The 25787-nt window shown below is 37.2% G+C and overlaps 1 protein-coding gene across 3 annotated transcripts in view; it reads right to left on the bottom strand.

Moving 5' to 3' along the window:
• Nucleotides 1-25787, bottom strand: part of LOC149084633 (choline kinase alpha-like) — a 57968-nt gene that overhangs the window by 9421 nt on the left and 22760 nt on the right. For 2 of the 3 annotated variants that reach the window (XM_089235025.1, XM_089235024.1), the window contains 6 exons: nucleotides 15085-15307; nucleotides 13111-13244; nucleotides 9279-9392; nucleotides 8494-8552; nucleotides 7018-7102; nucleotides 5907-6015 (listed from right to left, as the gene is read on the bottom strand). In XM_089235025.1, the coding sequence (XP_089091151.1) occupies nucleotides 5907-6015; nucleotides 7018-7102; nucleotides 8494-8552; nucleotides 9279-9392; nucleotides 13111-13244; nucleotides 15085-15307 (724 nt within the window). Of the gene's footprint in view, nucleotides 1-1617; nucleotides 1721-5906; nucleotides 6016-7017; nucleotides 7103-8493; nucleotides 8553-9278; nucleotides 9393-13110; nucleotides 13245-15084; nucleotides 15308-25787 lie in introns of all 3 variants that reach the window. The other variant, XM_089235026.1, reaches the window with a different exon arrangement.

Genomic DNA, 25787 nt, shown 5'->3' with positions numbered 1-25787 from the left:
TATCAGAGTTCTACATGTTGATTGGATGCTTTTTCTAATTGGAAGTATGTTGCTTGGATCAAAGGTTTGCCAGTAACATGCGGCAAGAGGAATTAGCCCTTTAAAGCAGCTTATAAAATTTTCCTGATCCGCATTAAAACTGCCACATTTGAAATTCAAAACCTTCACAAATTGTCACATATTTTCAAGAATTTTTTTTTTTGATTGCAAGCTGATAACTGCTCCCCCCCCCCCGCAACAAGAAAATTTACTTCACCCATCACCTTTATTTTTCTCACCATGATACAAAGACACCCACCATAAAGTGTGTGGCTTTCTAGAAAGAAATATGTATTTGGATATTTTTTGTATTATTTACACTGAGCGTATATTTCTTTGCAGTGCTTAAAGAATTGGGGAAACAGTTTTTTTTCTCGCTATTTATCTTCCCACATTGAGAAACTGGTGCATTCATTTTATTTCTATTAGATATAACTTGCTGGGATCCATCAACAACATTGACGGCAATATGTGAAAGCATAATCATGACATAAAACCACTCCAGCCATAACATGCCTTGTTTTTCAAAATATCTCTGCCATCAGAAAGACACCTAATTTATCACCTCATGATTCACCACTGAGATCTAGGTTTTACCAGTTTGAGTGACTTGCTGAATAGCCAGATAAATGTAAATATTTTTCACAATTCGTCCAACCAATCGCATTAGTTTTTCGCTCAAACAAAGGAACCAAAAACAAAAGTTATCTCCCTCGATAGCCTTAGGCAAAAAAAAGAATTCACTTGCCTCAGGACAATGTAAGATCAGGGTGCTAAGGCACATCTGGATTTTCCCTAAAACAAAGGCGTTTTATGTTTAGGGTGAGGTAATAAGGAGACAAAGAAAATTATGTGAATCTAGATTAAAGGGACCACAAGAAAGTTAAGTTTAAAATGTGAGTGCTAAAGGTGCTTTGAATATGTATCATGCGAGTCGTTATGTGAATTATGTGAAGTGAGTTCCTGTGTGTGAGGGAAATATATATGTGACGTATCACAATTACCCAAAGAGACCATGGTGGCGATTGGTCAAATATTTCTGTTATTAACAATTGATTGCATGTGAGTGAGTGCCATACGTGTTGACACAAAATATAGATGAGAAATTGATTATGTTTGTTAAGGAATAATTGGCTATGATCAGAAGTGTAATTAACTAAATAAGTAATAAAATTAATGAGCGGCACAATACAGATTGAGTATTAATTGAGAAATGTTTTCTTTATACTAAATATGTTCAGACCCACAGCCTTGCGACATTATCTGATCCTGAACAACAGCTGACTCTGCCCAAATTGATTGGAGGGATGGAAAATACGTTTTAACAGTAAAAATAACTTCAACACATTTTCAGAAGGGGGGATATTTCAGGGTGGCTGAAATAAAGCAGATCAGGTTTGACGAGATATCTTGGGATTGCCGCTGAAAGGGTTAAGTAATTACCCCGTTATAATGTCACATTAGTTTAAACAGATATAAATTATATTTATGAAATTTCATACTGATGCATGGGTTTATTTATTTTGTTTTTTTTAACATCAATTTCAATGTTTAAAATTCCAACAGAAAAATACATACATATTCACTTTAGCGAAGTTGCTCTTGTACAGATGATCCATCTCTTCACGAGCGTGACATAAACATTTACACTATCGGCATTGCTTCGCTTTCCAGCAGCACTCTGTAATAATGTACTTTACAATTTTTGGAAATACACTTGACAAAAAATGGCCACTGTTTTTCTTTCATTTACCGTAAATCTGATGATTCGAGTGAATTCTTCGTTAGAGTCAAGTTTTAATGATCACAAGTGACTCTCAAGAGGATGAAATGTGAAACACCAAACACTGCAATCATTCAGAGACACCACAGAGGGTAAAAAGTTCGGCAACGTGAATGGCAGTAATATGCAAGTAGTATTATATCTTGGTGTGTATATGTACAGGTGCTATAATTAAACTGATGCTACTCAGACCCATGTAGCACCTGTTCTGGTGGATGCATTTTGTTGAAACTTGGTATATACCTACGTATATGGACCGTGGAGAAGATGGAGAAGTATGTGGACCAAAAGAAAACTGCAATAAAAAAAGTTCAACTTTTGCTCCAAGTGGAAAAGTGGCACTTAGAGAACAAAAAACACGAATTGGCATCACAGAACTTCATTAAGTAATAGTATTTGTTGAATGCGCATGCTATTTATTTGTGTCGATCACATGCTCAAAATACATTTTAGAATATTAAACAGTAACATGCCGTGTTTCTTGGAGAATTGCAGCAACATGGTGTTACTTTTACTTTAAATTCAGACAGAATCTTTGTATGCTTCCTCCATAGACTTGATCTTTCAGAAATCCCTCACAATCATAAGTCATAGGGATTCAAGTCTGAAGAACGAGACAACCAGTCACTTGGAAAACTTCTTGATATTAAGATTGATATTATTTCAAAGTGAGCATGAAATAGTTCATTCACTAGTCAGCTAATATGGGGTGCTGCACCTCCTTCATGGCTCCCACATCCTGGGTCCCTTCTATAGCTAATTTGTAGCATGAAAAAACAAAAAATGGTGAGAATTGTCCCGGGCCCTGTCAGCACCCCCCCCCCCTTGGGGTCGCCATGACCTTCTTGCATGAAGCAATGGTCTCTAAACATCATTTAAGGTAGAAATGACATGCTGCAGCAGAATTTCCCCGGCAACGGGTGCTTCACCTTTGAGGAGACACACATTTGAGCATGCGATTGACACACGAATGCTAATTAAACAAATATTGTCATGAAATGAAGCTTTATGTTTACAAACTTGCGTTTTTTGTTCTTCAAGCACCACTTTTTCACCTGGTGCTCAAAAATTCAACAATTTTTTTTATTGCAGTTTTCTTTTCCCCCATGGCCAATATTAGATATATACCAAGCTTCAATGAAATATGTCCGCCAGAACGGCTGCTATACAGGTCTGTGTAGATTCAGCTTAATTATAACCATCCTCTGCATATATCAACAATTTTTAAATGAAATACAAATTAGTAACCTACCGATTTGAAGAATTTATTCGCCGAGCATCCTTCAAAAGATTGTGAAGATATCTGATGCAACTCGTATAGAATAGGGGGAAAAAATCTATTCACAGATTGAGTCATTAAACTCCAAATAATCAAATCATTAGTGATGAGAAGATTAGGATTGACAAGTTGAAAATAAATTAAGAAAAAATTAGAACTCAACCAATTATGTGATTGATTAAAGCAGGTAAGGAAGTTTTCTTTTGCTCATCACTAAATTTCAGCCTCAAAATCATGATTATGAGGAAGATCATGAACACTTAAAATCTCACCACCCTCAGCATAAATACTATTTAGATATGAACGACCCCAAATGGTACAGTTGAACTCGGTTGAGATGATCAGCGAAAAAAAAAGGTCTAGAATTAAACCAATGCTTATAAAATCTGTGATGGAATTTAAATGTTTATAATGCCACATGCTATTCTTGAGTTTCGGTTAATATATAAGTCATAAAACATGAAAAAGACAGGCGGGGGGGGGGGGGGACATGTTAATACGCATCTACGTGCATTAGTTTTTGATCACATTCAACAAAATATGTGTAAATGACATTCAATGCTGCCAACGGTTTTAAATAGATAATAGTTATTTGTTCTACTTTGATTAACACTCCCCCTCATTTACATATTTTCTACACAAAGAAAATCCACTTCAATGGATTCCAAAAATTTTCACAGCATTAGTTCTAGACGTTATTTGGTCGCTTCTAATTGGAAGTACTTGTAAATAAAAAAGAAGCATGAAATTTCTGAGGTAGATCAAGCAGAGAACTAAAAAGTGGTTTTAGAAATTCTCATGTCAAGCAAGTTCAACTGTATAGGCATCATATACAGGTGATTACATAATTCCCCTTGCTATATTTCACTGGCAAACCATTAATTCTACAGGCATTCTTCCAGTTAGAAAAAGTATCCAAAATGTGTTGAACTCAGATTGTTATTCATGTTCATGTGGCAAACGGTTGGTATAGTTATTAAAATACAAAAATTAACTTTTTATATGAACGATACTTTTTCTAAGTGGAAGTATGTTTCTAAGATAAATGTTAATAAAGTTTGCCAGTAAAATGAGGCAAAGGGAAATAACCCCCTTGTATACACTCTTTTACAAGTTGAGAATTTTTTTCCTCCTGTGCCCAAATTGTAGACACTTCACAAACTGGCAATGCACGAAGTGATTGGGCTTGGTACTGTGGACACAACATGCATAGATTTATATATATAAATTACCCCTTCTTCCTTTTTCTCTTTTCTTCAGTTTCAAAAAAGATCTACCGTACTATCCAAATTACACCAAAAACACTACGCCTAAACAAAATGCAAGGAAGAGTAGAAGTTCAGAGGGGAGGGAATACCATGAAGGAGCATGGTAGTTGACAGTGAGGATTTAAGTCACTCCTCAAGCAAAAAAACAGGAACTATTTTAATTAACTTTCCTGTTAATAAACCATCTATTCTTTCAGTTCAATGAAATGTGACATATATAACATAATGTATATAATCTTTGCTACTGCATCTTTATTAGTTTTTTTTTGCGAGATATCAAGTAATATTCATCATGCACCAGTACAGTCGAACCCTGATATAATGAGCTCAGATTAAATAAATTCTTTGTTTCAACAAATTTTTTCGGAAATTCTGACAAAAATAAATTTCAAACCCCCCCCCCCCCTATTTAATGAATATAAATTCACTATATAAATTGTTTTCAAACTATCCTTGAATTTTGTTTTTTTTCCTTATTCCTCATCAAAAAAAAAAAAAAAAAAAAAAAAAGGGATGGGGTGGGGAATCTTTTCCATTTCAAGTAAATGAGATAATAAAGCTATTTATAGAGTGTGTAGGGAGGTTTTAGTGACCAATCGAGGGTACACCAATACAAAAAAAAACACAACTCTGTGCTGTCTGCATGTTTAGATTTCAGAAAAGAAATAAAGTTACTTAAAGTTTATGCTGTGTCGTGGCAAGCAAAAAATGGCAGGGTCATCTGAAGAAAAAGCATTTTTCAGTAAGCAGAAAAAATGACAATTTTGACAGAATTTGATAAAAGTGATGGATGCACTAAACAAACTTCTATCAAGTAATTTTTTTCATGCATTCTGACTATTCTAGAGTTAATATATTTTTTCCAATTTCGGTCAGAAATGGTATAACAGCAACCTCAAAGTAAAGCAAAGTAGCTTTTAAATTCTGTCATTTTGAGTGTGCTTATACTTCTTATGAATTTGACCCTGATTTAACAACTTTCTCGATCAAACGAATAAAATTTCCAGTTTCTTCAAATTCGTTATATAAAGATTCGACTATATGTGTATTTGAAAAAAAAATTCCCCTTATTTTTTTCATGTTACTGATTCCTGCTGTTTCTAAAAATCAGCATGTTTCTTCCATGGTAAGGATTTTTTTAAATGGTACATGATCATTATAGCAAACAGTCCAAACACATATTCAAGAAAGGAACTTCAAAATGTAAAACATGCTCTTGCATTAGAATTTTTTAAAATTTTCAGTTGTAGGAAGGTAAGAGAAAATCAATAATAGGACACACAAAGCAGCATCATTTTTTTCGTTTCCAGAAAAACAAAATATATCATCAGTGGGTGAAATTTAGAGAGAAGAAAAGAGGGAGGATGGAAAAAAAATACAGATCACCATGCCTTGATCTTTAAAAAAAAGTTTCGTTCTTTTGAAAATGGAATGTCTAATAATAAAACATTTTATTCAAATTCAGTGATAGTATTGTCAGTGTACAAAAATAATAATTTCAACATTTGGGAAAAAGAAATATTAAGAATTTACAAACCTGTTGGTCGATTGTAGGAAAAGCTCCAGGTTTGGCGACAAAATGTGGGAATTCCGGGAGAGAATAGTCAAAACACCATTCACAGAAGTGATTTGCTAAATCAAATCCCCTGTGGAAAAATAATTTTTTTTTGTTTCTTACAACTGAAATCACATTAATTCGTAAAACAATTGAGTCTACAGTTACAGATTAAATGAATATCTAATTAAAGGGTAGGAATTACAGAACTTGTATAGACATGAACACTGTGCATTGACTTTGATGAATCACTATTTTACACAGTTCACCACGCTCCTAAAGTATACTGGATGTCCTTAAGTGCTAATGCAGCTTGTATCTCATCAACCATCCATCATAGAAGTACAGTTTCAGTTTAACAAATGCTCAAAAGGTGTTCAAAAAATTGTTGCTGTAAGTAAAAATGTGTTTCTCTTATAGAAGTTGTGTTATAAAAAAACTTAATATTTCTCATGTTATTTTGATTATAAATTTTTCATGTTATTTTGGGTATTTTTTGAATTCGGACAAATTTTTTTGAAAAATTGGATTTAGAATATTTTTAAACAATTACTGGGGGTGCCTCGATGTGCCCTCATAAATTTCTCTAAGAAAAATGGTCAAGATAGCGAAGAATAGCTTTTGAACCAGAATTGCTCATTGCGTATTGGGAATTAACATTGCTTACTATGTTCAAACTTAAAGTAGTTTAAGGGTCGCCTATCAGTTGTACGATTGAGCTAAAATTTTGCGCAGAAAGTTTTCTTTGTTGATTGGAACAGGATTACGGGGTGGGATCAGCAAAATTTTTAATGTTCCACGAGTTACCTATAGCTAAGGGCCACTCTAGTATGTACAGTCAAACCTCATTAGTGCGTCACCCGGTTAACACGTCACTCCGCTTACAGGGTCACTTTTTGGAAGTCCGAATTGTACTCGGGCAGGAATTGGCACAACTATGTCTTACTCCACTTAACGAGTCACTCCTCTTGCTAAGTCATATTTTTGCGCTTCCAAGAGTGACTCATTAACAAGGTTTGACTGTATATGCACAGCAGTGAAAAAAAGGGGAATTATCACCACAAAGAGGATAGAACTAAAGAAATAAGCATACCTGTAATTGTAGCTGCAGTACTCAAAGTCAATAAAAACAACTTTATCATCACTACCACCAGATCCCTCTGGAACTAGGATATTTCCTGAAAATAAAATCAGTTGTTAATGTTGAAAATTTTATTGTACTGCTATCAATATATTATATTTATATGTTCTGACATGAAAATATACAATTCCGCAGAATTGGAAGCCTTAACCCTTTCATTGCCAATTTTAGAACCTATTTGGGATATTGTAAGGGCTGTCTCATTCATTTGAAGTTGGTTGTCATTGCCACCTTGGCTACGTGGGCATGGTGTCACTGCTTTAACACTTTTTAACTACTACTTAATGTATCTCATACACATTCCTCTACGGAATTTCTAACAAATTGATACATGTAAAATGTGTGTGTAAATTTTGTGAACCTAAAGTGAAGTTTGTGTGTGTTTCTATTTTTAATGCTCGTTATGCCGCTGTGGTGGTCGAGTGGTTATAATGCCGGACTCGTGATGCGAGGATCCGGGTTCGAACCCCACAGTGGTGGTCGGCTGAAGTTGGTTTTCTGTGGTTCCCAACTTCAAGGCGCAAATGCGAGCCGATCTCCCCGTTAAAAGTCTCGCCACAGAGAGCAACAGTCCTACAACGATAAATCATTCAATCATAACACTTCACTCATAGTTAGTAAAACTGGGAGCAGATGACAGCACTACACATAACAAGCATTACACAGAAACAAAAAAACTTTACGTCAGGTTGCACTACACATACACGCACATTCCCGCATGTACCGATTCGTTGGGGGGTTCCGGGGGGGGGGAGGTGCATGTGTGGTGTAGCAGTAGTAGGTAGGGGCTCGGGGATCCATGATGTTCTTAAGTCAGCCACCTCGTTAGGCAATTTGCCTGTTGTGGCGTTGTATTTGTATTTGTATGTGTAGTGCTGCATCTGCTATTAATTTTTTCCAACTGTGAGTGAAATGTAATGACTGAATAATTATATAATTGCAAGCCTGTTGCTTTCTGTGGCGAGACATTTTAACGGGGAGATCAGCTTGCATTCATGCCTTAAAGTTGGGAACTGCAGAAAGAGTACCTCAGCTGAGCACCACTGTGGCACTGGTGGGGTTTGAACTCGGGTCCTCATGATGCGGATCCGTCACTATAACCACTTGGCCACCACAGCAGCAATAGTACTTTTTAATTAAAGTACTACCTTAAAATACCAGGGTAGCCAATAGCAATTAATCATTTCTTTCAGGACAATGTCGTCAACTGGTATAGACTCTGATGCGTCATGAGACAGTACTTATTATATGGCCCTGATATGTGCTAGTGAGAGTGAAAGATTAAGTAAAGAAAAAATACAATCTTTGGATATGCCATGTTACAGACATGAGGTGCCTTTCTCAAGTAAAATTTATTTAGAATGAGCACAAGTTTGTTACCTATGAGTTTCCAAAAATATCATGATCCTAAACATGTCTCATATTTACCTTCTTGTAAATCATTATGGCAGAATACTACAGGAGAACCAGCTTGAGGAAACAAACTCCTGAAAAAATGAATAAAAATTAATATTTAGGAATCTGGCCGAGTGATAATTTGCCAAGAATCAGATCATCAATCTCTTCACATACACAGGTCAGATATTTCAGCCTAGAATGAATAGAAGAAATACATCCAAATTTGCTCTCTTTTTTTCAAGACTCTGTGGCGAGATGGTGCTGTCTTTGTGCCCTTGAAGTAGTAGGTTGTTTGAGTAAAAAGCACTCATATCTGGTGGCACCAACGCGGTCACTCGATGGGATCGCTCCATCATTTCTCGTACATCTTCCCGTTTATATTCTTGTTTAACGAATATATTTCAATATAAATCTGGCGAAATGTCTGCTATTTTATCTCACCATCCTCCCCTATATTCTTCATTTTAAATGTTATAAACTGGAATTGTGTCTTTTACCTTCACCTAAACATTGATATTTTCTTCCTTTTTCCCTCATCATGGTTTGAGGAATAAAAAATTTATTATTACACACAGGATACTGGAACAGGGTGGCTCATGGTAAAGAATGAAAAACGTGTTTTGCTAATACTTTTTTCCCTATATTTTCCCAATGTTAACAGTGATACAACTTTTTACATGTATTGCTGATATTTCCACTGTATATTGTCCAAATTTGTTGCAAAAAGTCTGAATGTAAAGGGGATAAAAGAAAGATACAGAGTAATTACATTTTAATATGATGCAATACAAAAAAAGTAGATAAACTGAATTCACCTCAGCCATGTAAGCTCTTCAGTAAAGTTATGCCTCAGGAGATCTTCGGCAAGCAGCCTGTTCTTTTGTGTCAAACCATCAAGGCTGATGTTGTTCTTTGTGAAATCTAGCCACCTAATCAATATAAATCATTATAAAATATCAATGGATGATCAAACAACTTAGCATCATAATAAAATTATTTTAAAAAAGCTACTAAAAAAAGCTATAATGAATGCATTGAGTTCCAAAATTTGAACAGTATATGAGTTCACAATACCAAGAAAACCAGTTTTTTTCTGCCCGGTGGGCTTATGTTTTAATTATCACACAAACATGAAGACTATAACATAGTTTATAGTAATGAATATTGAGAATGGCACCCCCCTGGCTGACACCGAATGTGACATACAGTGAGAAGACATTATTTAACCTTTAAATACTCTTTTTTGAAGCTTATTATTTATTTTTATTTTTTCATAATTAAAAGACACATCTACAGAAAGCCTGAAAAATCATTTTAAAAATCGGTTTTGAAGTGTACTGCTTATACAGGCCATGTATAAGCAGCCTTAAAAAAATCTCCCGTAAAATAAATGTATTGAAGTAATATTATATTCCAAATACACTGCTGGCCACCCAAATTGCAACACCAAGAAAGACAAGAGATATCGCAACAATATTTATTTTGTAGATAACATGTTGACCAAGCATCAAATGATTAAATTTATAGACTTCTGTGAAGTGTGGTTCCTGCCAGTAGCAGAGTAGCCGCCATTGTTGGAGATCACCGCTGCCACACGCCTCGGCATTGATTCAAAGAGACTTTGGATGTGTTCTTGGGGTACAGCAGACCAAGCAGCTTCCACGCGTTGCCAAAGTTGATCTGGTGTGGCAGCTGGGGATGTAATCTGGGTCAATCGTTGAGCAACCATGGACCACATGTTTTCTATCGGCGAAAGATCCGGAGAGCGAGCTGGCCAGGGAAGCAATTCAATCTGGCGATTGACGAAGAACCTTTGGACAATGCGTGCCACGTGTGGTCGCGCATTATCCTGTTGAAATATGGCTGTGGGCAAGCCCTGAAGGTAAGGAAGGACAACTGGCTCCAACACCTCGGAGATGTAGCGCTGGCTTTTTAAAGTACCGGCAATGCGTACTAGAGGAGTGCGAGAGTGATATCCAATACCGCCCCATACCATAATACCCGGTGCAGGACCAGTGTGGCGGTGCATAACGCAGCTGTTCAGCATCCTCTCTCCACGGTGTCTCCAGACTCGAATCCGACCATCGTGGTGTTGCAGACAGAAGCGTGACTCGTCAGTAAAGACAATTTCATTCCACTGTGCCGTCCACATCCTTCTTTCATCGCACCATTGGCGGCGGAGACGTCTGTAGTTCTGCGTCAAGGGTAGACGAAGCAATGGACGTCTTGCGGACAGACCACTCTGCTGTAAACGGCGTCGAATGGTGCGCGCAGACACTGGATGATGCGGTACAGACTGAATGTGCTGTGCTATGGTTCGTGATGTAGCTGAGCGATCCGTCACTGCCATACGCACAATACGCCTGTCATCACGTGAAGTGGTGCACTGAGGTGGATGCGATCGAACACGTCGGTCCGTCGTACCCTCCTGCATCCAACGATCACATATCCGCATTACAGTTGTTTGGTTTCGTCCAACACGACTACCGATTTCCCTGAAAGATAATCCACAATCTCGGTAGGCCACTATCCTTCCTCTGTCGAACTCGGATACTTGATCAAAATATGATCGCTGTTTTCTACGAGGCATAATTGATCGTTTTTTTGAAAAAACCACAAGAAAAACACAATTGCCATACTTCAAATCGTTGAAATCTCCAAGCCTTAAATAGCGCTTTGAAGTGGCGCCACAGGCGCGTGTGATGTGCGTCTGCGCTGAAATTCTAACCATTTGCATATCTCACCTCTGCTAATGCATGTGTAAATTTCATATTATTTGCATGCTTCCTTCAGGGTGTTGCATTTACGGTGGCCAGCAGTGTATATAACTACCTTCCTTGTGATTAAAACTATAGTAAGAAAAATTTGGGTTGAAAAGGTAAAAAAAAAAAAAAGAAAAACAAACAAAAAACATTTTAACTAATTGGTAAAATCACAGCTACACATGATTTGCAACAAAAAAAAGAGCTGTTGGACATTTACTAGCAAATTCGAAATAGAAAATGCAAAGAATATGATCTCTGTTTTAAGTACCCTTTGCACATATGCAAAGTTACGCTTTTAAAGGTTAAAGAATCAGATAAAACCAACATTGTTATCCATAAAATCAACAAATATCATTGTATCTGGCTTCAGTTAATTTTGATATAAGTACAAGAATTGCAGAAATTTTTTTTTTTAATCAGAGTTTGTTATATTGGGGGATCGACTGTAATTTACGCAGCTCTACTTCCTGTTTCATCATCTAGATCTGTGTCTCGCACTTAGAGTGTTTTACACACATTTGAAGTAGATATACGAGAAATCGCAGGAAAGAAAGAGCCCAATATTTGCCAACTGCTAGTAGTAACTAAAGCAATGCAATTTTATAACTTGGAGGCGCAAAAGCAAGCTGATCACCCATTTGAAAACGCGTCTCAGCAGAGAGCAAACAGCAGCAGGATACTTATATAGCAAAAAATTCAAATATTTACCATCTTCACTTCAAAATATGAAATACAGATAGCAGCACTAGCAAGACTACAAAATTAGCACAACTCTGACAACTTAAATACATTAGGGCCATGCATGTGCATACTCACACAACATGTTCTGACATGTACCAATGCATTAGAAATTCCCAGAGGAATGCTTAGGAGGGTTGCATGTACAGTTAAATTGTAGTAACTTACTCTGACAAGTTGACGGTTCACTCGAAATGTTTCTTGGGGTATCTATGCAGAGTGTATCCAGTATATCACAAATGTCATGGTAACGTTGGTTATATTATACTACTACTGAAGCACAAACGCACCTTGTCCATATTCCTCTGCAGAACTTCTAACAAATTAGTACATGTTGGACTATGTATGTATGTGCAGCGAACCTGAAGCGAAGTTTGTTTCTGTGTAATGCTTGTTGTGTGTAGTGCTTCCATCAGTCATCAATTTTTCTAACTATAAGTGAAGTGTAATGATTGAATAATTGTATCGTTGTAGGCCTGTTGCTCTCTGTGGAGAGACTTTTTAACAGGGAGATTGGCTCACATTCGCACCTAAAGTTGGGAACCACAGAAACCCAACTTCAGCCGACCACCACTATGGCGACAGTGGGGTTCAAACCCGGGTCCTCGCGATGGCAGTCCGTCACTGTGCCCACTTGACCACCATCGTGGCAGTTATATATGTGCTCAGATGGCAAAATGTAATAAGTCATTTTTAAGTAATAAGTCTTTTTCAAAATTTCACGAGGACAAATTTGTGAACAATATTTTGGAAAAATGTGATACTGTGGCTTTTTGATTTATTGCAATTTGCCTCCATTGGTTCCTCATAAACCGAAAGAGATGGACAAAACTTTGTCACCTTCCAAAATTTTGACGAATGAGACTCCAGAATGCGAACTCAATTTTTTGGGAAAAGTGACTTGCAACATTTTGCCATCTGACCAGATTTTATACTTGTGTTTCAGCTAAGTAATTAAACATTAGAGTACAAAATTAAAAATTCACAAAATTAACCCAGCAAAAAGCTTTTCCGAAGACAAGACTCTACCTTATAGCATGCATTCACATACAAATGGTCAGAAGAATGCAATAGAAAAAACCAAACTGACCGATAAGGAAATTACTACAGAATTGTCATATATAAAAGGAAAAACGCCACTTACTTTGACATTTTTTCAAAAAGCCAAGTTGGTTCTTTATTAATAGGAACGTTTAAGGAATGAACTTTGGCGAGTTTCCTGGCTATGTTAGCTGATATGTCTGCGTCTTTCAATTCATCACAGGTCATGGCACGTGCCTATGTCATGGGGAAAAAACCAAATCAAATTGCTAAAAACCATATCATTTTTCAGCTTAAAAAGATTCTTGGCACTTATTTAAAAATTTAACAGTTGCTTTTAAAAGCTTGTTTAGGAAAGAAAATATATGTATGTCTGTGGATTATGGCTGCTCATGACAGTAAATGAATATTATTATATTAATGGTTTTTTTTCACAACCAACTATAAATGTCCAGAACGTTCATAACCACATTTATTGGATTGAGCAGAGATTGTGCAAGTTTTCATGTCCTTTAGCACAGAGAACAACCACCAAACTTAACCAGTAATCCACTTAATGACCATTTAGTTTACCAAAGATCATTGTTGATGTGTGATGAGAGCCTTCAGCTATTTCTTCTTCTGATAAACAGCAAAGATCCTGATAACAATAATCACATATGCAATGATATTTTTCTCTGCTCTTTTTTTAGAAAGCACACATGCACACACATATATATACATTTTTTATCTATCACGTTAAATGTTTTATGATGATATGTTTTTCCAGTCTCTCAAGAATCATTATATATCATAATTGATGATTGTTTCAATTTTTATTGCAAGGATTTTTTTTAACCCTTTCATTACCAATTTTAGAACCTGTATGGGACACATATGTCCTAGTGGCAAGGAAAGGATTAAAGAAATTTCAGAAAAAAAAACTGGCGATCAGTTGAAACAGGTGTTGCAATCAACACATTTCAGACAACTGCTTTAGATACCCTCCTCCTCCTAACCACATCATAGCTTACCACTGTCTCAATGAAAAGGTTTTAGTGGGTGGTCAAAGAATACTTGGCCCTCGCTGGAAGCTGTGCGTAGATGTGTTGTGGACCTACGAGAAGTTTGCTTCCCGTGTAATGCTTGTTATAGAGTTGCCATCTATATTCCAAACTATGAGTGAAGTGTAATGACTGAAACATTTGTACCATTGTAAACCTCTTGTAGTGAGACTTTTTAATAAGATCTCCTTGCATTCACACCAATGGGGTTTGAACCCGGATCCTCATGATGTGAGTACATCACTAAGACCACTCGACCACCACAGCAGCACTTTAGATGTCCAGAACTATTTCACTTGACGTATCAGGCATCAAAGAGCTTGTATAGGCTTTGGGAGAAGGTTTTGGTGATCATACCTATAGAGGGACATAGACTCGGTTGGGGGTGGGGAGTGCAAAGAAGAGCTATGCATGTTCTTGTTGGCACACAAGGCTTGAGCTATGACAAAAGATTTGATTTCTTGAATACGTTTACATAGGAAGAACACAAGTATTGGAGGAGGGGATATGATTGAAGTGTTTGAAATTTTCTATGGGATGGATGTTATGAACCATCAATTATTAACACACTATCAATCGACTGTGTCAACAAGGGGACACCAGTATTGTTTACCAAGGAACAACTCCAGGTTGTGGTGTAGCAGGGAGTTTTTCTCTAATAGGGTTGTTAATAAATGGAATAGTTACCTCCAGGGGTCATGAATTCTAACACCATTGATACATTTTAAAAAGAAGTAGGATAAACATGGGATAAATCAAGAAGCTATGCATACTTAGATAAGACAACTATTATATTTTTTATGGGCCTTGTATTATACATTAATAACATTTTTTTGGCGATATATGCTTTTATATTGGGTTGCTGTATCTTTTGGTTGTATTTGACATTCATATTTTTTATAGGCATAATCACCACCTTGTTGGGAAATTTGCCAGTTGTGGCCTTTGTGTTTGTATGTAAAAAATATACTGTGTATACATGAAAAAAAATTACACCACAAAAATTCAGTATCATAAAAATACTTTAAACTTACTGGAATGTATTCTTCTAGGCGCCCACCAGGAAATATGCCATAAAGCTTTGGCCCGAGTTTTCGCTCAGATAGCATCATAAAAATCACACTTTCAGTGACGGTCGCTTCCATTTCATCATGTATCTGTCCATACATGCGCATGAGGACCTGATGTGGCTCACCAACCAATGGAGTGTGTGTCTCCGGGAGTGAGCAGTAGTACAGCAAGTTACTCATACCACCACTGCAAAATAAGAATACCAATGTTTTTATAGTCTGAAATTAATTCTGCAAGTACAAGTCTGGACAACAATAGAATTTGATCACCTATTGCATCATTCATGTGTTTCATTTATTATTATAATTTTTTTTTTTACCATATGCATACTTGCGTCTTGATCACTTCTCAAATGCAGGGTGTCAATAATCTCAAAGTTCATGTGTTCTGAGCTGTCTACAGCCTTGACTACCCATCAGGAAGCTATAGAACTTTAAAAGTGTCTTAGTAAAGAGATAGAAATCAAATTGAGGGAGGGAAAAAAAAACAATTTCTAACACTCCAATCCCTACTAGAGAGGATGTTTGCATGTTTTCCATGTAAATTGCAATGTGCATGCTGATTTTTCACAAGCATATGACCAAAATGTTCAAGCTTAATGGCAGGGTATCTACACCAGTGCAGTCTTGATGCATGGGTCTACCCGAGCATGGCCAGAGGGCCTCGAGTGCAACCTTATGAAAATGAAAATTCAGCTTACAATTTTCAAGAGTAATAATGTAAATTGGTAGGCTGGAAATTTTTAGCCAGATAGGGCCTTAAAAAAAAAAGACTTTGCCTGGGAGGCCATAATGGGCCCTGGTCTAAACATCTTCAGCTGAACTGATTCCATTCTAATTCCTTCACTGAAGAACATGAAGTGGAGCTCATAAAATTGTGTTTCTCTGGTGAAACTCTCTTAGGAACAGTGATTCTTCAACAAAGAAGCTATGAACAGATTTTCACTCTGTAAAGAGGGCTTAGAAAATACTTCTCACACCCATGTTTAAAATGTTTCTAAAGTTTTATTATTTTCTGACAGGTAGTAAATACTTTAGAAAGGTCAGAACACCCCACTTTTAGTCCTCACAATATAAATTAAATTTTTTTTGGAGTCTTCCACAGTCCAATCTGTCAACTCTCTTTGACAATGCACATCAAATTATGAAGACGTGTAAGTTTTTTTAAGAATGATGCTCCTTCGAGATCACTTTCAGAAGCACAGTACAAAATGTGTAAATTACAAGCTCCAATGTCAATAAGTCAAGGTGAACTGAATGAATGAATGAACGCCAGAACTTTACCACTGGACTTATCCCGTTGCCGAGATCTCTTCCAGCCCAGCTTCGTGGCAGAGTCTGGAACACTTTATTTTGTGTCAAAAAAAACCAAAAAAAACATGAAAACTTTTTTACAACATATTTTCCCCAGACAATTGGGTACTGACGTGATTAACAAATTTTGTGGTGATTACAGACGAGATGGGATTAGGAGTTGAATTTTCGGGGTTTAGTTAAGATGAATGTACACATATTAGGATGGAGGTATGTTTTAAAAGCAATTGAGCGCCCCCCCCCCATGCCATCTCATCTGTTATCTTACACTTGCCATATTATATACACAGGATACAAAAAGAAAAAGGAATGAGAATCTTATTGTTAAATAATATATATATATATATATATATCCATCTGAGCGAGTCATCTCGCTTAACTCCTTATTGGTGAGCAAATGGGTTTGATGACTTGCGACTAGAAGCCAGCATCAGTTTTATTGGGTTGAGTTCACTCGCTTCGGCGGATTTAATGAAAATATACAAAATAGGAGTATTGTGTGGGGAATATATACAATTAGGGAGCACCCGTGGCATCTCGCTTAGCACCTTATTCGGTGAGCAACATGAATACGACAATATGAGTACGCATGTGTGTTGCGAACATGAAATGCATGAACAACTTAAATAGAGGAAACAGAAATAACACATATACACACATTTATATACATATATATAACTGCCAGGTCGAGTCATCTCGCCCCTAAACGTATTTTGGTGAGCAATGTGGGCTTGGTTTAAATGGGGGATTGTCTGGAGAGAGCCTTAGCTAAGGATCAGCTTCGGTCTTGGTGTTTTGGTTGACTGGCTCTGGCTGGTTATATTTATATTTAAAAAAAAATATGAATAGGCCTATATATAAAAAATAAACTACATGTAATGGTTATTATGAAACCATTCGTGTCCTCCCGCCTAGCACCCTAGCTAGAATAGCGGCATGAAGGACACTTGTGGTTATCACATTTACATCATTGTAACGGGAATGTTATAAAAATTCTTGTTCGGGTCCCGTTAGTGCATGCTATATCTTGTACATGTAATGGTTATGTATTAGTAGTGACAGTCATGTGGATATGATTTTTGTTGTTGTTTTTATCCATTTCTGTTTTTTCTTCCACTTATTTTTGTAATATTTAAAACATTTTTTATAAATCTGGTGGACAGATTTCTTGTTTTTCGTTGGCGTGTGTATATCTGACAAGGCTTGTAATCCTTGCTGCTGTGTTTTTGTTTTTGATTATTTGAGTGAACCATTGTTTTCGGAATATTTGTACATGTGTAGATGTTTTGTAAATTTGCACTCTGTTGCCTAGTGAACAGGAGTACCCACCATACCGCAGGCACATTTGTCTGTTCGGCGGCGTTTCCGTTCGTGTAGATATATAGGGAATGGGCCGTGTCCTGTTATAAAGATAGGCACATCCCTATTCCAGTTTAGTGTGTTGTATGTGACTCGGGGAACAATTTCGTGCACTTTCCTAGCTGTTGTTCCTTGGTCCCAAATTTGCTGCCATTTCTGGAGGGTTGCTTGTTTAAGTTGTCGCTTCAGGAGCGTTAGTGGGAAAGGGTTGTCAAGTTTATTGTCACAGTTGATTGCAGCTTTAGCAAGAGAGTCTTCTCTCTCGTTTCCAAGATTACCTACATGGGCCTTGGCCCAACCTAGGAAAATTTTTGGTTTATTTAATAGACGCCGCCTCAATACACGTACTATTGTGTTTCTATTTGTTGGATCTAGAAGTGCTTGAAGGGAGGAGCGGCTATCAAGTTATTATTAAAACTCGCTCTTTTGCTCCCATTGCGTATTGTGCAGCTGCTTCTATCGCTAACAATTCTGCTTGGAAGATACTATTGTTTTCATCTAGCGCTGCTTGCAACGTTTGCTTTTCTGTATCGTTTGTGTATACACAATAGGCTAGTCAAGGTGAACTGGATGGTTTTACTGCATTGTCATCTCCCTTTTTTAAAGGGATTTGTTTACATTTTACTGTTCAATACCGGTGTAATCGTTTTTGAAAAATGAAGCACTTTCATTTCAAGCTCTTTGCTGTGTATTGTATAGTATACATTGTCTTCTGTATTTTTAAGGCATGCAGAGGCATAAACAATGGAATACTATTGGGTAGCATCAAGATCACCAAACCTAGAATAGGCCTATGTATCCAACTGCTTTGTAATGCAAACTGTTGTTTCCCCTATACACAAAATGTGCACCTTAATTTTGAATGATGACTGCTAGTTACTGTCCAAGACCATGAAAAGTAAATACAAAATTATTTTTTCCAACCAGACAAGTTTTTAATGACTACTCTACTAGTTGAACCTTCAAACCAAGTAAAAGAAAAATTAATAAACCAAATGGTCCACATACCCCCCCCCCCCCCCGCAAATAACCTTGAAAACGATACAATTTCTGCTTTGGCAGAATCATCAATTGTAATCTACAATACTTGTACTATTTGGCTTATCGATGATTCCCTGCTCAATTAAAATCAATTACGCAAATTTTGTAGATAGGATTTGGTGATTAGGTCATATCATCTGGTGGCAGCGTCAGCAGTCGTGAGCTTGGCCTGAGTCAGGTCCGGCCGCCCATGTATGGTCCCGTTCAGTGTACACGAGCTCCTGGGAAAGATTGAGATTCATTGTCTTTGTAGTCTAGTGCGTTCACCCAGAAAGTGAAAGGACATGGGGGTTCAATTCCCCACAAAGAAGACAGTTGAATCTTCTCGTTCTGAAAATTCATCTTCACAACAGCCAGTTGTTAAAAACCTTCATATGGTAGCAGAGAGTGACATCATCCTTGCATAAGGGGACCTCTTCTACGCACCCTGCATAACATATTATTAAAGGGCTTACATCCCAGAAGGGACAGAGCCCGGATCGTGTCTGGTTTGTATAAGGTATACATAGTTAAATTGATATAGAACGGGAATTTGAATGTAATAGTTAAAAGAAATGGGATTAGTGAGTATCAATACTCATAAAGACCGGCACACCTATCAGAACTATGTTCAAAGAGATTGGCCAAATTTAATTGTAGGACTATTATACTGTATTTGGTCCATGATAGAATAATTTAGCTTCTCTATGGCCTGCATTAACCTGTACATTGAGAAGATTTATGAACACAAAAGCTTATGAAGCTTTTATGAACACAAAAATATGCATCATTATTTTGATTATGTGATCAAATTTTTTAAGAACTCAATTATTTCTATTTGAATAGGAAGAGGTCGCCTTGTCGCATATTAAAAGTGAACCTTTGACCCTAAAGGCATACTTCCAGTTAGAAAAAGTATCCAAATAACATTGAGATTTAAGATACCTCGTTCTTAAATAATGGGTGTATAGTTATTAAAATAAAAAGAATATTAACTTTCTAATAGGTCACCATGTCCTAAATATCCCAATTATAAAGTTGCCTTGTCTACCCTGAGGCCACCAAAAAAAAACCTCTACAAGATATTGTGGGGGGAGGGGTGAATGTTGCATAAATGCCGTTCAACTCTCCCCCCCCCCCTTCCCCTCTGATTCTTGCATTCAAATATCTCGGCGAAAATTGCACTTAGGAGAGACAAAGCAACAACTTTCTAACTGGGATTTTTAAGACAGGGTAGCCAAATAAAAATACATATATTTTTACATTTTAATAACTATGCAATCCCTTGCAATGACGTATCTTAAATCCACGCGTTATTTGAATACTTTTTCCTAACTGGAAGAACGCCTCTTGGATCAACTGTTCGCCAGTAATATGCGGCAAGGGGACTGTCCTATGCACCCTGTACACTCATGTATTAGTCTGGGTTTTCGATAAAACTCCCCCCCCCCACCCCCAAAATCGTCCTAATATTGGGTTTGGAGAGGGGATTGTCGTCGACTCTTTACGGGTCAGTTTTTGCGGAGAAGAACCTTGATCCGCGTTTTGGTTTCAGTGGTCTCCAAGTAAGGAGAGTGGGGGGGGGGGCCGGTTCCACTTATAGATGAGTCGACTTGATGGTGATAAAATAATTTTCAAAATGATCTGAAGGCCGTATAAAATTCCGGAAAGCCTCCATAAAACAAACTTCTTCATAGAGAATTTTTTTATATTCAACAAAATTTTAGATGGAACGCTCTCACTCGGTTAATTTAATCTACTCGAAAATTACTTGCCTGTAACGAATTTATAGATAGAAAGAAGCGACTCTATTGCAAATGCACTGCGTTGGAATATGCAATTTAACCGCAACGTGAATGTGTTTTTACGAGCAACTTTCCCACTTTTACACTATCTCAGTGAAGAAATTCATCAAAGCAGTTTATTCTTCATGTTTAGAAAATTCTCATTAAAACAATATTAATAATTAATAATAAAAAATATTAATCATAATTTATAATAATTCTTCACTAAAACAATAGGCTGCATTTATTATGTGAATATGTTTATTTCCACTAAGTAGTAAGAGCCCGGGCAGCACTGTCTCCCAAACGTTTGCTGTCAAGAATGTAGAGCATATCTTTTGTGCGGCATATTTTTCCCAAAAGCTAGAATGAGCTCTCCCAAGATGGCCGCGAGAAGATATTGATCTAGTGACGGCCAGTGGAGTAGTAAACAACACGGGGCAATCAGTTGCGCAACAAACGCACGCCACTGGAGCTTCTCACACGTGAGACACACCACCAAATGTTTCGGATCAATGAAAACATTTAACATGTACATATATAAACTTCAAGGTTTTCCCTCAGAGTATCGGATTCTGATTCTATTGTGATATTTTCGGTAAACAAACATTCTTGCCAATTCGACATCGCATGTCTGCGGTACAATATCGACGATTTTTATTACGACATCATTGTATTCTAAAGTATCCTTGAAAAGATACAAGACGTTCGTTCCAATGCCATCCGTCAAAAACATAGCGGTAGCTTCTTTTTCTCATCGAGAAATAATTTTATTTTTGTACGCCACTGTATTTTAATCTTACATAATTCTTGGTATCGAGGTTGGGAGAAAAAAAAGGCGAACAAAACCCATTACCCAGTAATGAAAAATTTACTCAACTGTTCCCGACATCTTTCTTCCATCCTACCGACACGCAATGGCTAGAATGTCATCTGATACCCGATTCTTGTAAGGTTACTCTTAAGCTCAAAACCAAACACCATAAAGGGGCAAAAAGAACTTAAATTACATGTTGGTCCAACAACAAAACGAAAAAGAAACATTTGGCTTTTTTCCCCCCCTTTTGCATGATTAGCGTATGGAAATAATGTGAGAGCCGGGTTCTCTGGTTTCAAACAAATCCTTGGTGCACGCGAACGACGAATACCGTCCCGGAAATGTCAAAGAACCATGTCAAAGAAATAAAATTTGAAAAAAAAAAGGTTTGTTTACAATTGAAAACAAAACACCTGCACGTCCGGAAAAAAAAGCTACGCATTCAACGGGGCAGATACTGAAAGACGAGATGAAAATACACGCGGGTGCGAGTACTCGGAAGAGCGAACTTCGTAGTAAACACGAGGGAACAAAATAGAAATACTGTAATTGCACCGCGCATTGAAATAGATTGCATCACTGTCCCAACACGCCAATAAGCATTTGTAGTCGGAGGGTGTGTTTCTGCGTCATTTCCTTTAAAAAAAAAAAAAGAAGAAGAAAAAAATAAAGATGAAGATAGACAATTCAAAACGAATCGCCAAAATTTTATGGCATTTTATATTTTGAAAATGATCGCGCAAACATAAAAAATGCTGAGATCAATAAAGACAAAAAATATATATACATCGAAACGGCAAGAAAATGCAGATACTATGAAAATGTTCGTATAGTTGAGAATAACGATGAGAGTAAAATATTACGTGCTTCGCGATAGTTAGTAAAATTATTGTGAGAAGAATGTGACTAGCCGAGACTAAAATACGTACCGTATGACTTGGCGTATCCGCCGCGGGTCTTACGTTATCGAAAATATGGTCGTAATTTTAAAAGCATACGGCGCTTACGTCAAATTCTGCTTTTAAAATTCAAAAAGCACTTCCTCCGAAAATTGATAACATCTCTTATAAGGGGCCATTCAAGTATTACGTAAGTAGAATTTTGGAAATTTTTTTGACCCTTTCTCCAGTCAGCAAAATTGAGTTGGGCTAAAGCCCCCCTCAGACTAGTACTGGTTCTTATCTAGGAGACTTCACTGACCCCCACAGGAGTACGGAGGGGCATGGGGGCCCTTTCCCCCCCCCCCAAACATAAAAAATTGAATAAAATACACCTTCATACAGTTTTAATCAATTTGTTAATTTAAAATACTTTTGAAAGCTAATAAAATTTGAACTTCTCTGGAAGATATACCCCCGAACCGATCAACCAGCGTGGCCCCCAAAGGAAGAAAACGCAAAAACAATCCGGTTCCCCTGAAATTTGCGATCTAATCATGATTGCCACCCACGACACGTAACCTTCATTGCTTCCGTCTAGCCCCGATCTTGCCATAAACCCATGCCTGTAAACTGAACAGCATCATATTTCCTGCCAGACCAAGTGATGTCCTGAGGCCCCTGTACCTGCTTGCACGTACTGTACCAGAAGGGTAAGACCTTCCAATTTACATACATACTTTAGGAAATCATAGATTATTTCCCGAGTTCATATATTCATACCCTATATTGCTTACATGATCATAATTCGAACCCGTCCCCCCTCCCTGCGATGTTTCAAAAGTCAGCAAATGCGATCCCCCTTCCCATGAATGCTTACGTAATACTTGAATTTCCCCCTTACGTTTAAATATCAAATTAAAACGACAGAAATGAAGAAATTCTTGAGAACAGAGGATCAAAATGAACACGTGTGCCGATGCTTATATTGACATTTTATTTTCCAGCTTACTCAGGGAAAAAAAAAAGAAAAACGCATTCAATAAGCATCGCCCATGATAAAAAAAGCCACCAAAAAGCAGCGACGTCTACAATTCCATGAACGTCAAATAAGTGACCTTGAAAAATCTTAAAAACCATGCAGTCAGTTAATTGATCAGCATTTATGAAATTCATATACTAAAAGGATGGAAATTCTTCATACGTGTCCTTGATAAGTCGAGGCGGGGGGGGGGGGAAGAGAAAGAAAATGTAACTTCACCAACTAGTTTGCATCCACAACATTACTCCCTATCAGTAGATAAAAAGTTTTTTTTAACGAAAACATAAATACATAGTCAGCATTTCTCACTTATCGTTCTCAGGGTTCATCTAAAACAATCTCTAGATCATCGTTAGCGATTTTTAATCTCATGGGATTCGAAAATACAGACAACTTATAGAATGTAAAATAAAAATAAAGTTTGAATCAAGTGAAGTTGAAAATCCGCCAGGTTTTGACGTTATTGCGATGACGTTTTTCAGACAAACGCTGTTTAGATTGAAGGGGTCAGAGCAGTGATTCTCAACCTTTAGGCCATGCCATGCCCCACTACCACACACAAAGCATCTCTGAAATCCCGATGTCCTCCGTACTTTTTTCCTCTCCCCGTTGAGAAAGGAGAGAAACTTCATATTTCCCATAACAAAGTTTTTTTTTTCAAATGTAAGAACCGTTATTTTTGCTTTTGCCTCCTAGAATTTTAAAACCAAGGGTCTGTCCCCCCCCCCCTTTTCTGTCCACTATTACTCAGCCAAAAGCAGTGGTTTTCTTAATCAGTGGTCCTTGGAAAGACCTCAGAAGGGTTTGTGTGCTTGCAATTAGGAAGCAATTAACTCAATGTTTTTACACTGCTATAAACAGAATCTTACTTTTTAAAGGATTTCTTGGTGCCTTCATTTTTCTTCATTTTATTGATACGGGGATTCCGTGGAATTTATCTTCCTGGCACAAATTTTCCGTGGAACAAACAAAACATTAAGAACCCTTAGTCAAACCCCTTTCATTGAAAGAGAAAAAATTTGAACTGATAGGAATTCACAGATTACATATAAAAACTCAAATGGCCCCACGTTGGGAATCACTGGATTAGAGGCAAGAACGAACGGAGTGCAATCTATTTTCAAAATGTCGGGAGAAGCTGGGCACTAACACCAACTGACGAAAAATCCCATTCTGAGATAATGGGTTCAAATTTCGCGAGTTATATTGGTAGTTATGGATCTATCTATGAACTAAATTGTTAGAAAATGAAATAATTGCAAATATTTCGTAAAAACTTCATTTTTGATCTTCCCCCGAACCAATAAACTGCGACGCAAAAGTCCTTTCCTTCCTTAAAAAATAACTCATTCGGAACGTGTTTATTTTCCTAGGGTAGACTCATGGCACAAGGTCAAGAAACAAGGTACAAGAAAACGTTTAAAAAAAAAAACCGGAGATGAGTAAGGGCTGCCAAGTAGGACTCGAGATCAACACTCGCATGTGTGCATGTCAAGAACGCAGGAGTGTTCTTCTCCACCCGTGTCTCGTGCTTCTTCACATTTTTTGGGCCGAGTGCCATCTTTTTCCGGAGAGCAGCAGGTGAGGCAGATTCACATTCCCACGAAGAAAAAAACCACGGCAACCAGAATAGAGGGACAGATAAAGTCGACGATACTTTAAACTGGCCCTGCGCATCAACGAAATTATTGAATTAAAGATAAATATATAATAACATCATCCCAAATTCATCAGAGATTAAAGCTTCCGCAATGTTTTGCGTCAAAGTCCGCATCTAATAAAGGTCATGTTTATTTGAAGAGATAAACGAAATTCTAAACATTTAGAACCAGATCAGTCTACTTGACTTCTGACTCTTGAGATAATTATAAACGAATATAGAATTCAAATGAACGAGAAAAATCACTGAATTATCTAACTGAATGGAAGTCACCACACAAATAGACTGACTGCAATTAAGAAAGCTGATAAGATAGATCGATCTATCTACTATGTCCACTGCTGACGAATTTCCAACTTTTCCATCAGCAGTAATATTAAGTCTATAAATCAAAAATTAGCCGAAAATTCACTGTAAGTCAAAAGTGAAGCGCTCTCTCATCAACATAAGCTGTCATCACCTCATGCCACATAGATTCTCAATTATCAATGGTGCTGACAAGAGAGAAGATAGCACGACTATTAACCATCCAGAAAAATCGAGAAATTATTTCATACGGAAAAGAGAACCTATTTCCAAAGCAATTCAGAGTAAGCCCATGTCCACACTCATGCAACAAGTCGCAGAACACGTGTTATGTGATTTTGCATGAGTGTGGACGTGTTCTGCGACTTAGACATCTATGAGCCAGATTTGTTCTCCGATTTGTAACGGAACACGTGTTCTGCAACTATGCATATGAGTGTGGACATGGCCTCAGAGAATCAACTGCTACGAGGGTTGTTTGAAAAGT

Source organism: Pholcus phalangioides, unplaced genomic scaffold, assembly GCF_987345545.1.
Source record: "Pholcus phalangioides strain wild (caught in Gottingen) unplaced genomic scaffold, Ppha-v1.0 ptg000008l_1, whole genome shotgun sequence".
Classification (NCBI taxonomy): Eukaryota; Metazoa; Arthropoda; class Arachnida; order Araneae; family Pholcidae; genus Pholcus; species Pholcus phalangioides.
This window is presented reverse-complemented; position numbering and strand designations above follow the sequence as displayed.